The sequence below is a fragment of the Mixophyes fleayi genome, chromosome 3 (assembly GCF_038048845.1).
Source record: "Mixophyes fleayi isolate aMixFle1 chromosome 3, aMixFle1.hap1, whole genome shotgun sequence".
Lineage (NCBI taxonomy): Eukaryota > Metazoa > Chordata > Amphibia > Anura > Limnodynastidae > Mixophyes > Mixophyes fleayi.
In genome coordinates this window covers 299246259-299263295 of record NC_134404.1, presented here as the reverse complement: position 1 = coordinate 299263295, position 17037 = coordinate 299246259, and the positions used below count along the sequence as shown (strand labels likewise).

General features: G+C 40.1%; 1 protein-coding gene across 1 annotated transcript in view; it reads right to left on the bottom strand.

Annotated features, from left to right (window-relative positions):
* The window catches only part of REL (REL proto-oncogene, NF-kB subunit), a 54588-nt gene that overhangs the window by 25768 nt on the left and 11783 nt on the right, over positions 1-17037 (bottom strand). The window contains exons 2-5 of the mRNA XM_075203860.1: positions 16107-16139; positions 10833-10975; positions 8073-8227; positions 6363-6454 (exon numbers count right to left, since the gene is read on the bottom strand). Of these exons, the coding sequence (XP_075059961.1) occupies positions 6363-6454; positions 8073-8227; positions 10833-10975; positions 16107-16139 (423 nt within the window). The remainder of the gene's footprint in view (positions 1-6362; positions 6455-8072; positions 8228-10832; positions 10976-16106; positions 16140-17037) is intronic.

Sequence of the window (17037 nt, the reverse complement as noted above, 5' to 3'; positions counted from 1 at the left end):
CTCCTTTTTTATGCTTTGCTCTCCTTAATGACTCAGGCCCTGAAACTATAGAGCTTGATGTACTCAGATTCATCGGCAAAGTGTACTAAAAATGGTTGAAAGAAAAAGTGTGTTTTCTTAACTGCACATAAAGGAAAAGCTTTTTCTCACATTACGTCTATAAGTACACCGGTTTACAACAACCATTCTTTAGTACATTCACAACTGTACACTTTCACTTCTTTTTAGACAAACAGTGGTTTGCAAAAGAACCATTACACCGTTCCTTTGAGTGGAAAACCTGTTTCTTCAGAAAAATATCTTTAAATTTACCTGGAATCTAAAATGTATGTTAACACTAAAGCCTATTTCAGATCTTTAAAGTTTGGTTTTCAGAATAACTAACAGGAAGTATCATCCACATTCCTAGCAAAGACTTTGCATAGTAGTTTCCATTCATAAACTCCCAACAGCAAAGATATGAAAAGTGGTTGACAAACTGGACCAAAGATACACTTGAAATTGAGAGAGCTACAAATATGTACATATGTATAACTAATTTAAATAATAATATAAAAACAAACAAACACAAACAAGATTTCCTTTTTACATTTAACATATAATTTAGGGATTACTCTTGTTATCATTTTAGGGGATCAGGGGCGCAGCAGCTCCGTTGCGGCAGCTCTGTACTAACCAGCAGCCGCGGCGCTGTCAGAGAATACAATACAGCATCGCCGCGGACACTTGTTTGACAGCGCCGCGGCTGCTGGATAGTATAGGGGCACTTCTTTAGCGGAGGGGAGGGGTTTCTGGAGACCCAGAAACACTCCCTGCGTGCGCCACTGGGGATCACATATCTTACCTGCTGTTTGATTACAAATGTTTGAAGGTATGAATTATTTATTTATTCCTATTTATTTAGTGCCAGCCTAATTCATAGCACAATTGGGAAGAAACACAGTAATACAGCAAGAGGTAAGATGGGCTTGCCTGCAAGCTTACACTCTAAGAAAATTTGATACATGAAGTGCAAATATTGCAGAGTGGTCCAGCCAGATTGCAATGAAGAAAACTGCTTAGTGGGGCTATATGATCAAGTAACACAGAAGTTTTGCTTTAGGAATCAGTAAGTTGTTTGATAATAGAAAGAGAATAAATGTTTGAGCAGCACAGTGGCTAAGTATTAGCATTTCTGCCTCACAGCTGGTGTCACGAGTTCAATTCCTGACCATGGCCTTATCTGTGAGGAGTTTGTATGTTCTCCCCGTATTTCCTCCGGGTGCTCCGGTTTCCTCCCACACTTCAAAAACATACTTGTAGGTTAATTGGCTGCTATCAAAATTGACCCTAGTCTCTCTCCCTGTCTGTCTGTGTGTTTCGGAATTTAGACTGTAAGCGCCAATGGGGCAGTGACTGATGTGAATGAGTTCTCTGTACAGCGCTGTGGAATCAGTGGCGCTATATAAATAAATGGTGATGATGATGATGATGATGTAAGTTTTGCATGAACTGTGTAGATGGTTTGTAATTTGGCAGAATATTTTAGGGAGATTAAGAAGGTGGTCCAGGAATTAGATAAGCTTGCTTAAACAGGTGAGTATTCAGGGGACACTTAAAGGTTAGAACACTAGGGAAAGCCTTGCTGTACAAAGCAGGAAACTCCACAGAGTGGGTACAGCATACTTACCAACTTTCTATCCCTGTCATCCCCGAGATCCTGTAAGGGAGGTGCAGTGTGAGGGCGGAAAAGGCATGCAGAGAATCATATCATTTAGAAAGTGTCATTTTGGCACAGGGGCAGGGCCAAACTGACGAGTATCGCGTCCTGAAGACTCCCATCCTGCCCACTTGACTCGGAAGTGGGCAGGATGCAGAAGAAAGGCCTGCTCTCCCGAGAGTCCGGGAGACCTATCCAGAAATTGTGAGTCTCCCGGAAATACCGGGAGAGTGGGCAAGTATGAGGTACAGACCAAAAAAAAAAGTCATGCAATCGGGAATGGGAGAAAATAATGAGTTAGGATGAGAGGCACAGATCTTGGGCAGAATAGAGGGGTCATATTGGGAGGTATTTTGAGACAAGTGAAGAGACGTATGTTGTTGCATACATCTCTTCACTTGAATGGCCTTGTATGTTGAAAGAAGTATTTTATGTTGGATACTATATGGCATTGACAACCAATGTAGAGTCTGGCAGAGCGGAACAGCAGAAGAAGCTTGGCAAGGGAAATTAATCTAGCCACAGCTAGTTTTGTAGAGGTGAAAGTCTGTTTAAGAAGGGAATTACAATAGTAGACACAGGAGATCAAGAGTGCATGAATGAAACATTTTATAGTGTCTAATATGAGATACATGTACGGTCCCGAGATATTTCTTGCATATAACATGATTTTAAAGACTGGATATAGGGGACAAACGACAGCTCAAAATCAAGGATGACAGTAACCAGAGGAAGAGATCATAACTGATCCCTATGGACAAAAGAAAAAGGCTATTTTGAGACCGTAAGAGAATAAAAGGGAAAAAGACTGACAGGTATCATATAAAGAATATGTTTTTACAAACAAGGTGATACAGCCATTGAAGAGTCTCCCAGCAGTTCTGGTGGGAACTTAAACAGTAGAAGAACTCCATAAGACAAACATAGTGGTAATTTTAGGACTTACATAGAAAATATTAAGAATAAAACCTGAAAACACACACAAGCTCTCAGAGCTCCCAACCCCATATACTATGTTCCTTATATCCGTTTGTTAGGTTATCTGCAAACTCTAGAGTCCTTGTCGTGCTTATAGGTCCATATGTTCATGCTCCCCACAATTTTGATAGTAGGCAGAGCTACATCACTGTGCTTTATATTATCACACAATGCACATTATTCATGAAGAGGAAGTTGTTAAAGCCAATTTGCAAGAACTGATTTGCAGTTAATTACATGCAATAAAGATGGCGTGGGTTGACAATAGCACAACCAAAGTATTTATATTTCAGATGGCTAGAAAACAAATCCCAGTTTTTTATTTTAAAAGGACCATTAAGCATTAAATTCAAGCTAAACCATTTATATAAAAATTCCCATATCATGACATAACACGAGAGATGGAACCTCTTATGCAGCTTAGTGGAAAGTGGTTCATCTATTATAAACCATCTCAGACTCGGAAAAGCTTCCAGCAATATACTTTAATTGGGTCACAGACAGGAAGTCTGCTCTGTATAGGGTAAATAACTCCCCAAAGCGCACAGCTTTGTATACCATTTGTTTTACCAGGCTCCTGAAACATTTACACATATACTTCTATGTGGTGCCAACACTTTGTTTTTGTATAGATCTTTTGTATAAAAGAACTTTATTTTAGTGCACTAGTGTGGTTGTATAATTAGCAGGTCCACTTTAATACATTGTGTTTCTATCCCTTGCATCACTTCACCTTACTTACAATCTGCACATTATTGAGCTAATGGGCAAAAAAGGTGTTCTCTGGGACAATCCATGTTACAATACAAGGGGTGCAAAGTAGTTTATTATTTTGCACATAAGTTGGCTGTTTTTTCATCTAGCACACAAATACTTGCTAGCTTTATTATTACATTGAAATTTAAAGTTGATCTAAGACATGTCCTACTCTAACTATAAATCTGTCTCCATATTTTAAATTTACCTCCCCCTCCAATGCAACATGGTTTTGCCCAGGTGCAAATGTTACTCCATTTTTATGCTTTGCTCTCCTTAATGACTCAAGCCCAATGTGTCTATCTGCTGGCCTTGAGTATACATACAGTAGGTAAATGCCACCAAGACCTGCTAAACTAGGACCACCTACCACTATGCACACTCTCCACAACTTGGACAATATGTTGTCAGATGCATTACTTTATCTAGACCTCATTCAACAATGAATGCCCCAATCCCCTGAGCTCTTCACCTCAGATGGAGCATAATATTGTACCTCTGCAATCACTAGACTCTTGACGGTATATTCACTAAACTGCGGGTTGGAAAAATTGGAGATGTTGCCCATATTAACCAATCAGATTCTAGCTGTCATTTTGTATAATGTACTAAATAAATGATAACTAGAAACTGATTGGTTGCTATAGGCAACATCTCCATTTTTCAAACCCATTTAGTAAATATACCCCATAAAGTGTTAAGTTAGAAGCTTACTCATGAAAGTAGAGGCAGCTGCGGAACTATAGGTACATGGCGTGAAAAAGACGAGAATGTGATGAATGACCCTAAGCAATAATAATATGCATGGACTACACAACAAGAAGCTAATTAAAGGGAATACGAGTAAAATTATTTATACATATACATATACATTCCAAATGTTAAAATGGAAAGACAATAGTAAATATTCTTTATAATAATCATCACATCTCCAGGGGAACCTTGGGAGACACTTCTGCCAATGTTACACAGTGCTCTTAGTGATTTGCATTTTACAGGCACACCCATATTAAGCTTTTCCTCAGCAACTAAAATGTGTTGTCCGGTTGCTACAAAACACATATCTCCATGAAAGATATTTTTTAATGTTATGATCCAAACATGTAAAACTGGAGAAACTTGTATTACTCTGTCTGCAGTTTACGAATCAATACAACACCACCAGTGTGATCGCTTATTTTGGACATTTATTTTAAAACCAGAAACACATATTATAAAAATACTACAGATTAGTAAGTACTGCACAGACAGAGTTCAAAGACACTAGGGCAGTGGTTCCCAAACTTTTTCAGTTCGCGGCACCCTTAGAGTCTCCATAATTTTTTCAAGGCACCACTCCAAAATAATTACCGTTCAGTCCCGTTTTATAAGTAGTTGGGTCCAAAAAATGTAATAAGTATTTAGGTCAGGACAGAAATAATTATTTACTTGTATGCAAAAATAATACACATAAATCCAAGGGAAAAGAATATTTTTATATATTTTTTTCAATTATATTTCTGTCAAAGAATAATTTACAGCTACCTCACACTGTGCCCTCCTTCATATCCACACACTCTAACCGCCCCTGCGCCCACACACTCTAACCGCCCTTGCGCCCACACACTCTGCTCCCTCTGCATTCCCTCACTCTGCCCCCTCTGCATTCCCTCACTCTGCCCCCTCTGCATTCCCTCACTCTGCCCCCTCTGCATCCCAGGGGCCAGGAAGAGAGCAAAAAAAACCCCAAAAAAACCCCCCAAAAATACTTACCAATATGGCAGCGCCCTGGACCCAGCATCCTCCTCTCTCCTGCCGCTTGTCACCGAATGTCGGGCGTGATGACGTCACGCCAGACATTCAGTGAGAAGCGAGGAGGGAGGATACTGGGTCCCGGGCGCCGCCGGATTGGTAATTTTTTTTTTTTCTCTTCCTGGCCGCGGCACCCCTGTGACTTCGACGTGGCACCCCTGGGAGCTGCGGCAAACACTTTGGGAGCCACTGCTCTAGAGGATATATTTACTAAACTGCTGGTCTGAAAAAGAGGAGATGTTGCCTATAGCAACCAATCAGATTCTAGCTGTCATATATTTAGTACATTCTACAAAATGACAGCTAGAATCTGATTGGTTGCTATAGGCAACATCTCCACTTTTTCAGACCAGCAGTTCAGTAAATATACCCCTAAGACAAAAGATCCCTATTTCAAGAAACTTACAATCACTCTGATTTATAGTGAATGACACACATTTGCCCACCTGAACACATATTTTTAAACTGTAAAAAGGCATGTGCACCAAGGTTAACATATGTTGCACAGATATGAATGCTATAAAAGTGTATTGTGTGGCAGCATTGGACACCACAGCACAACATACAATATCATGAACCGTCTACAAGGTTAAAACAGCAATCCCATTAAAGAAAAATCAGGTCTGTTAATTTTTTATCATAAATCACTGTGCCAGGCTATAAGAAGAATGTTGGTATTTACCATTTTCCCTTGTTTTTTTTTCTTCAGATTGCAATTAATGATGTGTTGGATCCCTTGACAACCACAGTCATGTGGCACATGATGTAGCAAGCAGAGATGCTTTGGAATGCCCCTATGATATCTGTCTGCACTGTGATATCCTCCTTCTCCCCCCCTGCCATCACATGACATGCTGAGAGCCGTGAGCCTGTGCCCGTGCCGTGTAGCAGACTGACTGTGTCTGTAAGACATTTTTGTTGTAAAGAAAATAAAAAATATATTTGGGATTGCTGCTTTCAGTATTATTAATCTGGATATATAAGGCAGTATACATTGGTGTTTGACATCAAAGACCAGCATGGTACAGGGAATTACAGGGACATAGATGTTCAAACCATGTGAAGCACTTGTACCTATACCACTGTACATATAGACTGAGCAGACTGCATTTATTTGTGTCAAGTAAATATTTTCTACCTTTGAATGGATTGATTTCACGAATCATTCGGGAATGAATGGCATCTTTCACTTCTTTTCTCCGAACACACTGAATGCCCAAGTTCTGGAAGCTAAAATTGAAGACAGGAAAGATCACTGGATGATCTTATTATACCGACAGCTAGTTAGACTCGCAGAGGAATAGTATTAGGAGGACATTCATATTACTTATCTTTATTCAGAAACAGATAAACAAAAAAAATCTTCTTTTGAATTTAATGGGAAATACTCAAAATGCCAAAATAAATAAATCAAACACTAAAAGCAAATTCATTAAACATATGAAATAAATCCCAATAAACTAAAACTTTTTACAGCTGCAAAGTATTTGAACGCTGAACACTTTATACACCGACATGGAGGTAAATGTATCAAGCTGAGAGTTTTCCAGCGGGTTTGAAAAGTGGAGATGTTGCCTATAGCAACCTTCTGTGCCTGATTTTGTTCACCCTTCCTTAGGATGTAAGCTCGTATGAGCAGGGCCCTCTTTCCTCCTGTCTCCATACCTGTTCATCCGCTCCGTCTCTACTGTATTTGCCTGCCCGGAGTTTCTGAAGTATTGGTATTTTATGTTTAATATTCTGTACTGTTTTACCCTGTATGGTCTACTGTTTGTACTGTGTACGGCGCTGCGGAAACCATGTGGCGCCTAACAAATAAACGATAATAATAATAATAATAATAATAATAATAATAATATAGCAACCAATCAGATTCTAGCTATCGTTTTTCAGAATATACCAAATAAATGATAGGTAGAATCTGATTGGTTTTTCAAACCCGCCAGAAAACTCTCAGCTTGATACATTTACCCCATGATTTCTCTTGAGTGGGCGTGACTATTCCACATGGTTTCAGCTATTCAAATAATGCCCTTCCCAGTTGGAATATTTGGCTTGCAACTATATTGACTGGCTACCCAAGTAGGCGAGAACCAAAATCTTGGCAAATCACAACCATAACATGCTAGAATGACTCATGTCAGATAAAAGGCTACAGCAAGCAATATATTCTGCATTATGTATTCATTCACGTTATCCAAGAATGCCAAATATTATACATTCATCTTTTCTTAAATTAAATGTAATTAAATTAATATGTAAGTGGCACAATTTGTACAAGATAATTTTTAGATTTAGATGAATTTACATCACTTTTTTTTTTTTTTTGTAAAAAAGAAAAGGGCTTTGCTTCGTTACAAAAAAAAGGATCATACTACAGTCAACTTTGGTCTGTTCACTAAAAAGATACTACACCAGTTCATCTGCTCTGAAGCTATATTTCCCATGAACAGGGTAGGCCTGGCAAATTTTAGCCCAGGGGGCAAGGCCCGACTTGGCAACCTATTAGGAACATAGGTTGCCAAGTCAGGTCCCCTGTCCAACCAGACCAGTCCGGCTCTGCCCATGAAGCACAAGTGCTTATGTGACAAATGTTGTGTTTCTCTGACCACTGGCTCTATGTAAGACACAGATGTGCTGAAACTGTAGCATGAACATTTTTATGTATTAAAGTAAAATGAAAGTATATACTCATTGAACTAATACACTTCTTTGTACAGCTACAAGATGCTATGCATCATTTCACCACTTTGCAAATAAATTGTGAAACAAAAAAATGGGAAATCCTTTCTATGACTTGCAACTTTAGTGACAGGAAGAGCGCTTGCAACATGGGAACTGTACTCACCTTAGAACTCTACGGTCAGCACCAAATTCTGTTTCATAATACCCATCTCTGCAGTCCTTGCCAACAAGATCATGCGGATGTGGTCGGTATGGCTCATTTTTTGTCACTAAAGTGACTCTCACTTTGCCTTTACAATTGTAATTTATATTCTGCAGCTGCAGGTAAGATAATAAAGAAAAAACATATGTGATATAGCTTTAAAAGGCAAAAAGAAATGTAGAATTGACTTTAATATAACATAATGGATTCAAGCCTTCACTGATTCAATGATGATAGACAAGTGTATCTTGGTTACTGAGCATATGCAGACCAAGAGATGAGCCCAATGCAATAGGTGATTCTTGTGTTTGTCAGATTTCACCTATAACCATATGTGTAGGTTCCTGCATATTGGAAGAGATAAACCTTGTGATACAGAAAATATAGGGGGACCGAATTGTGCTAAACATCCCACCTCTGCATTGCTGGCTTCCTACAGATGGCTTCCTGTGTGGGGAGGAACATTTGTGCAGTTCACATTGAATAAAATGCTATTTCAGAGTGTATTTATTTCCAACCCACATTTGTAACCATGAATGAGTGTGCTATGTTTGGGGTTCAACACAAACACCTACCTCCCTTGTGGAAATAGAAAATGAGTAGTGTCAAATAGAAAATGGGCCTGATTCATTAAGGAAAGTAAAGCAAAAAAAAAAAAAGGAGTAAATTTGCTCCTAGACAAACCATGTTATAATACAAGGGGTATATATTAGTTTATTATTTTGCATGTAAGGAAAATACTCCCTGCTTTTCATGTAGCACACAAACACTTGATAGCTTTATTGTTACACAGAAATTTAAAGTTGACTTAGGACATGCCCTACCAAACTATAAATCTGTCCTCACGTTTTAAATTTACCTCCCCCTTCTAATGCAACATGGTTTTGCCAGGGTGTAAATCTACTTTTTTTGCTTTGCTTTTCTTAATAAATCAGGCCCAATATGTCTATATATATATATATATATATATATACCATTTTGTATGTATATACTCAGCGGCCACTTTATTAGGTACATCTGCTTGTTAATTGAAATATTTAATCAAGCAATCCTGTTGATCGTGTGGCATCAATGTGATCTAATTAGCTTTGACTGGGAAGATTGTCAGCGACAGACAGGGTGGTTTGAGTATCTTGGAAACTGCTGATCTCCGGAGAGTTTCACGCACAGCGGTCTCTAGAGTTTACAGAGGATGGTGCGCAAAACAAAAACATCTACATCTAATGAGTGGTAGCTCTGTGGGTGAAAATGCCTTGTTAATGATAGAAGTCAGAGGTGAATGGCCAGAGAAGCTGACAGGAAAGCGACAGTAACTAAAATGACTGTGTGTTACAACAGTGGTATGCAGAAGAGGATCTCTGAACACACAGCATGTTGAACGGAGATGTGGATGGGCTACAGCAGAAGATGATCACACAAGCTCCACTTCTGTCAGATAAGAACAGGAAACTGAGGCTTCAGAGGCTGGAGATTTGCAGCATGAATGTGCAGCCTACAAATCTGCAGCAACTGCGTAATGTTATCATGTCAAGATGGAAAAGGAGCTCTATCCCCGCCCACCACCTCGTGACTCTCCTCTCGCGATTTGGGCTCTGAGACGCCTCTGGATCTTCCGGACTGGGCACTGTACATCTCGTTATTTTTTGCACACACTGCTGTATACCTGTCTCCCAGTGTCCAGCATTTGTTCAGTTTTTTGTTTTTTTTTTTAATTCCTTTTACCTGTCCATCCTCCCTCTACTATACCTAACAGTCCCCCTACTATCCCCACCACCTTTTCCCCTTCTATTCCCTCTCCCTATATATATACAGAAAGTTTGAAGGAAACGTTCTGAATGTTTATCAGCCATCGCTCATTGTTTTTGCTTTCATCTGTTTCCTTTATAAATAAAAAGTAAAAAAAAAACCCTCTAAAGAATCTTTCCAGCACATTGTTCAATCCATGGCGAGTGGAATTCATGTGTTTTGGGGGTCAGAGGGGTGTCCTACCCAGTACTAGAAAGGTGCACCTAATACCTGAAGTGCCCACTGAGTATGTATATATATATGACATTTATCACTGGGAGACACAGTATTAAACAACAATTAACTAACACAATTAAAGATTGCTGGCCAACAAATTATGTAAAATTATAAAAGAAGATGCTTTTTATTATTAATTATAATATTGGATGCTTTGCCAAAGCCCTCTCAAAGCCTTACCCAAAATCCAATTATCAGTAAATATTTTTGTACTGAAATGTGTCATTAAGTCCAAAATAAAGCAAATCATGTACTATGTTTGTTATTTCTTAGAGTTACAGTATTTCAACATATACACATACATTAAGTTATTGTAACAATTAGTTTACTATCTTCCCCCATAGAGGGCTATTATCAGTGAGACACCAATTAAATTTTGAAAATAACATAATCCAATAACTTAAACCAGTCTTTGTATATGTAGTTGTGACGTGTCTTTTTATATCTATGCAATAACAAAGTTAATACAGAACTCCAAGTAAAAAATATTTAACTCCAATGACTTCAACTCCCCCAAACTTGGGGGCATACTCATCCAGACAGTACCTGCACCCCAAACTGCTCCAAGGCTGGAAAGGATGTCACTGCAGCTGACTGGACAAGCCACTTTTAATTCTATTAACTAAAAATGCAGCACAAATTATTATTATTATTATTATTGCTTATTTTAAACCTACTCGTTTTTATTGATAATATTACCTGGATGGATGGGTATGAGCGGTTGTTTTCTGTACTGCGTTCGCCAAGGATACTACCAGCTGATCGCCCTTCACATTTGTATCTAAATCTCATCCCTCTCTGTCGGGGCTGTTCAAATATTTCTATGTAGGGTTTGTGTTCATCTGAAACGAATAATATCACATTTGTAACTTTGCTTGCACTTCCAGGGCACAACACGTGTGTGTGTAACATTTGGATAAATTCTTTCTTTTGAATTTCTCATTACCTACCCTAACTAAAACACATTTATTCACATCTCTCCATCATGCATCTACTCAATTTACAGTCTCCTATTTACTGTCGCCATACTACTCTCCAAACTCCTCTTCTTTCTCCAACATCCTATTCCCCCCTCCCCGATTTTAATTTCCCCTTCACTACTTCCCCACTAGTCTGTACACATAAACTGTTTTGTCTACTGCACCCATCACACTCACCAGCCTACATAAACAGAAATAATCCTCACACCCACAAATCATCCTCACCTTGCTCCTTCTCATGGCTGCTGGTGACATCTCACCTAACCCTGGTCCGCATACAATCCCCATTATCTGTTCATGCTCCTCGTTCCACCACAAACCTATCCATCCATCCGGTACTTCCAATCCCCCCAACCTTATCTACATATCTCCACTACACTCTCTTCCCTTCTCCTGTGCACTCACTATGGAATGCCTGATCTATTTGTAATACATTTACATCCATTCATGTTCTATTAATTTCTAAATCCCTCAACCTCCTTGCCATTACAGAAACTTGGCTCACCTCCTCTGACACTACATCTCCTGCATCTCTCTCCTATGGGGTACTCTCCCTCAGCCATACTCCCATAAACAGACAAGGTGGTGGAGTAGGTATTCTACTCTCTCCAAGCTGCATCTTCTAAGTCATACCCTCTGAAGCCTCCCTCTCATTCTCTTCCTTTTATTTCCACACTATCCGTCTGTTTTATCCTCTCCACCTTCCTGTTGGTGTCATTTATCGCCCTGCAGGTCCAGTTTCTGGCAAATTTGCGGCCAGGCTCACTTATTTCCTATGCTTTGACTTGTCTACTCTCATACTAGGCGATTTCAACATTCTCATTGATAGTCCCACTGTCTATTCTGCCACTACACTCCTTTCACCCAGTGGTCTCTCCCAGTGGACCTAATCTCCAACCCACTCTAATGGGCCCTCTCCCTTGATCTTGTCTTCTCCCACTATTGCTCCATCTCTAGTTCCTCCAATTTAGCCTTCCCACTCTCCGACCACAATCTCCTTTCATTCAGCCTCACCTTAACTCATGCGCTTCCCCCTGCACCCAAATCCACACGTACACAACAAAAACTAAGTACTCTTAACTCAATCCACTTCTCATTTTCTCTAAAACAATTATTTTCTCAAAAGACTGCACTGTCCTGTCCTAATCAGGCTGCCTCTTTCTATAACAAAACACTCACTTCAGCCCTAGACAGTGCAGCTCCAGCTATTACATATAGTCTCCGACGATCCAAACTTCAACCAAAGCACTACAAACAGACCTGCTACCTGCAAAAGTGCTCCCACACTACAGAGCACCACTGGAGGAAATCTAGTTCCTATCCTGATTTCCTCCACTATAAATTCATCCTTTCATCTTACACCACTGCCCTTTCAATTGCCAAACAAACAATGTTCAAATCACTAATATCCACACAGCCCAAGATTTTGACACCTATCTCAAAGACAAAATCGACAGCATTCGACAAGATATTTCCTCGTGCCAAATTCCATTTACTCCACCCACTCTAACCACCTTTACCTACACTTCTCAACCCACCCTTAATTCATTCTCTTCAGTACCTGAAGACGAAGTCTCTGCAATCATCTCATCATCTCACCCTACAACCTGTCCCCTTGACCCTACTCCCTTCCAACTTCTTTGCTCCATCTCCTCCACTGCATGCCCACCTCTATCTCACCTCTTCAACCAGTCTCTCTCCAGTGGCACATTTCCATCCTCCTTTAAATATACGCTCATCTCACCAATTCTAAAGAAATCAGCCTCTCTCTTCAACTACCAACTAACTCTTCTTCTATTTGCCTCCAAACTACTTAAACAACTAGTGTACAAATGCCTTTATACATTTTCTCTCCTCTCATGCTATTCCCGACTCTCTGCAATAAGGCTTCCGCTCCCAACATTCCTCTGCAACTGCTCTCACACAAGTGATCTACTTAGTGCAAAGTCTAAGGGTCATTTCTCCATACTCCATCTCCTGGACCTCTCTGTTGCTTTTGACACTTTTGATCACCCTCTTCTCCTACACATCCTTCACTCCATTGACCTTCGTGACACAGTTCTTTCCTGGTTCACTTCCTAATTATCCAATCGCTCCTTTAGTGTTTCTACCTGGCACATCCTCCCCTCCACTTCCACTATCAGTTGGGGTCCCACAAGGCTCTGTTCATTGCCTTTTACTTTTCCATCATACACCTCTTCTCTTGGGGCACTAATTCGCTCATTCGGCCTCCAATACCACCTCTATGCTGATGACACTCAAATCTATATATTTTATGCTAACCTCTCTCCTTCTGCACTATCGCGTGCAACCAACTGTCTTTCTTCTATCTCCACATGAATGTCCCAACACTACCTAAAGCTCAACATGTCCAAAACCGAACTTATTATCTTTCCTCCTGCCAGAGTCAATATCGGCCCTCAAATCTTCCTCACTGTCAATAACTCCACAATTTCCTCAGTCTCTCAAGCCTGCTGCCTTAGTGTCACATTTGATTCCACCCTCTGATTTATTCCTCACATCCAGACTCTCTCCCAGTCCTATCGACCGCACCTTATAAACATTGCCAGAATATGCCCTTTTCTTTCTCAACATGCCACCAAAACTCTTATCCATTCTCTCACCATCTCCCGTCTTGACTATTGCAACTTCCTGCTATCTGGCATTCCTGACGCCCATATATCCACACTTCAATCCATCCTAAATGCTGCTGCAAGGCTGATCTTCCTCTCTCACCACTCCACATCTGCTGCACCACTTTGCAAATCCCTACACTGGCTCCCTGTGTCCTTTAGGATCCAATTCAACTCACCCTTACCTACAAAGCCCTCAGCAACACCACCCCTACAAACATCTCAAATATCATATCAAAATACTCTCCCTCCATCCTCTTAGATCTCCCTCTGACCTGCACCTTGTCTAGTCTCTGGTAACCACCTCTCACCCCCGCCTACAAGACTTCTCCCGTGCTGTTCCCCACTTATGGAATTCCCTACCACACTCAATCATACTTTCCCACAGCCTTCAAATCTTTAGACACTCTTTGAAAACCCATCTATTTTTCAGAGGTGACCTTATCTCCATTAACACTTTTCACATTAATGCACCATCACAACTGTCCCAATTTCCATGCTGAACCACATTTGCTCCTCTTGTTTCAGCTGTACCCACTTCTACTTAGAACGTAAGCTCTATAATGAGCAGAATCCTTCATACCCTTTGTTTTCATGTCTACATTTATTTAGTCTACTCCTATGTCCCTGTTTTAGGTATGTACTGTTTTCTCTACAGTACGGCGCTATGGAGCACTGTGGCATCTTACAAATCTATGATTATATATATATATATATATATATATATATATATATATATATATAAAAATATATATTACACAGGCCCGCCATCAGAGGGGTACCGGGAGTACAGCAGTATGGGGCCCAACAGCTGAGTGAGGCCCCACTAGCCCTGGGCCCAAATTAATTAGGGGAGGTGGCCTCCACTATGAATTAAGGGGATAGCGGAAGACATTTCTAGGCAGCAGCTGCTCCTGAGATGTGAGAGGTGATGTGGGGAGTGACCGTAATTAAGGATGCAGCAGTGGGCACCCTTGTAGGAACCATGTCTGCCTTCATTCCCAAGATGTCAGGTTCCACAGCTGCCGCCATTTGCTCCAGTCCCAGCCCTTCAAGTGCCCAGCTCCCAGACAGAGAGCCGTGACAAGGCAGAGGCTCCCTGCAGCATTGCTGACATCATGTAATTAATAACGTCACAGCGCTGTCAATAGAGAGGAGCCGAAAGGAGACAGCAAGAAGACACAGTGAGGTAAGTAAACTACAGCAGGGGTTAGATGGAATCGGGGATGAGGGATTACTGTTGAGAATGGGGGGGGGGAAAAGGCATATGTTGGGCTGAGAATACTTTAAAAATGAGGGTAGGGTGAGAGATGGAAGGAGGGGGCCTAGCCTGTTACATTTGTACTGGGCCCGGAAATGTATTGTGGCAGCCCTGTATGTATGTATGTATGTATGTATGTTTATATATATATATATATATATATATATATATAAGCCTAGCGGCGTGTGTTAGTGTGTGTGTGTAAAAAACTATTTTCTCAGAAAGGGCTCATCCAATTGACCTGAAATTTGGTATACTGACATTATTTGACAAAAAAATTATAATAGTGAAGTCAGTGTACTTCCATCATCCCCCCTTCCCCCCGTGGGAGGGGTAGTAAAGGCTAAATTTACCAGTTGAGGGCTCAAACTCTTGACCGTGTGGGTATTTATTCACCAGAGCCTGTGTTTGGTCATGGACAATTGTATGTCGCATTTTCACAAGTACGGAGAAGCAGTGATGTGAAAGTGCAGGTTATGAATACTGCCCTTCAAGGAAGACTGATTGAGCACAGCGATAAGGTGTTTAGCAGAAATGTTGTGTATCGAGAGGTTTTAGTACAGTAAGACGATGGAGATTAAGGATGTGGCGATGGAGAAGAATGATGAGGTGGTGACATGTGGACAAAACCACGTTAAAAAAGGGCGCTTACGTCGGGAAGTAACGCTCCTCCCCTGAGGAGGCCTGGCCTAGCCCCAAATGCATGACAAGAACCTTTTTAACACCTTAAGTAGCTTGATTTGACTAGAATGCATGAGTATCATGCACGGGTTAACTTGTGTATATATATATATATATATATATATATATATATATATATATATATATATATATATATATATATATATATACACACGCACGCACGCACATACCATAGTTGAAGTGGGCCGATATGTGGTGGTAAGCCATATAGCCACTTCTACTACTGCCTTTGTTGTAAGAATAAAATTCCTTTCATGCTACCATTTCAACCAATGTATGTATATGTCGTACGTATACAGATAAAGAAGTCACTTCTGTATAAGAAGCCCTTATCCAATGACTTTGTGCAGCTATATGATCGTGTTACTTCAAGTATATGAAATAATACTTCACTTACCCAGAAGTGTGTTCTGTATCATCATAGGATGACCTACCATGAGAAAGAAAAAGATTTGATCAACCAGTGGGTAAAACATATCAGTCAGGTGTATTCAGGTAATAATTAAATCTCAGCTAGGATAACAACTATTCTATTTCCAACACCATTTTTACATTTCACTTACATCCAAAAGTTGTTGGGCCTGCATTTCAGAACTAGGTCCCTGAACTGACTAAGGCCATTATTATTAGTAGTCTGGTAGCCTTTAAATGAGAAAGTTTACAGAAAAAGTTGCACCTATATACTCTAGTCCCAGGCATATAGGCTGTAGTAATAGTTTCCTTCTCAATGCAATGCTCTAAGATTTCTTATGAAAATTGTCTGTCAACATACTAAACAATGACACCCAGTAAAACTGTATTAATTATACTCTACAGGGTCTACGCTATACTCTATAGTCTGTTGGATGACAGGGCAAAAAGCCTTTCACAGCTTAAAATGACTGCTAGGGTAGACAGTAGACACATACATGCACAGCTCAGACTGGCCAAACCACAGGAGACAAAGAAAGGATTATAGTATTCAGTATGATTTGCAGGCTGTGGGACACATTTATACTGCATTAAAAGGGATATGTATACTCTGGTATATACTTTACTTATCTGCTAAGAGGATCATTCATAAATATATTTGCATCAAATAAATCATTTTTAATCTAAAAAAATGTAAACTTAGAAAAATCCATCTGCAAGACCTGGGAACCCTGGGTAATTCACAATAATATCCACTAGGCTTTGACCTCTTAAATTATTTTATCTTACAGTAATTTCTCCACTGTTCATTTTTTACCCCCTGGACTTCAAACCACCCTTTCCGTCCCCTTCCATACCCCCTCTTACTTTTCTACCACAAAAACCTATGAAAAGTCTGGTTGACAATTCCATAGTTT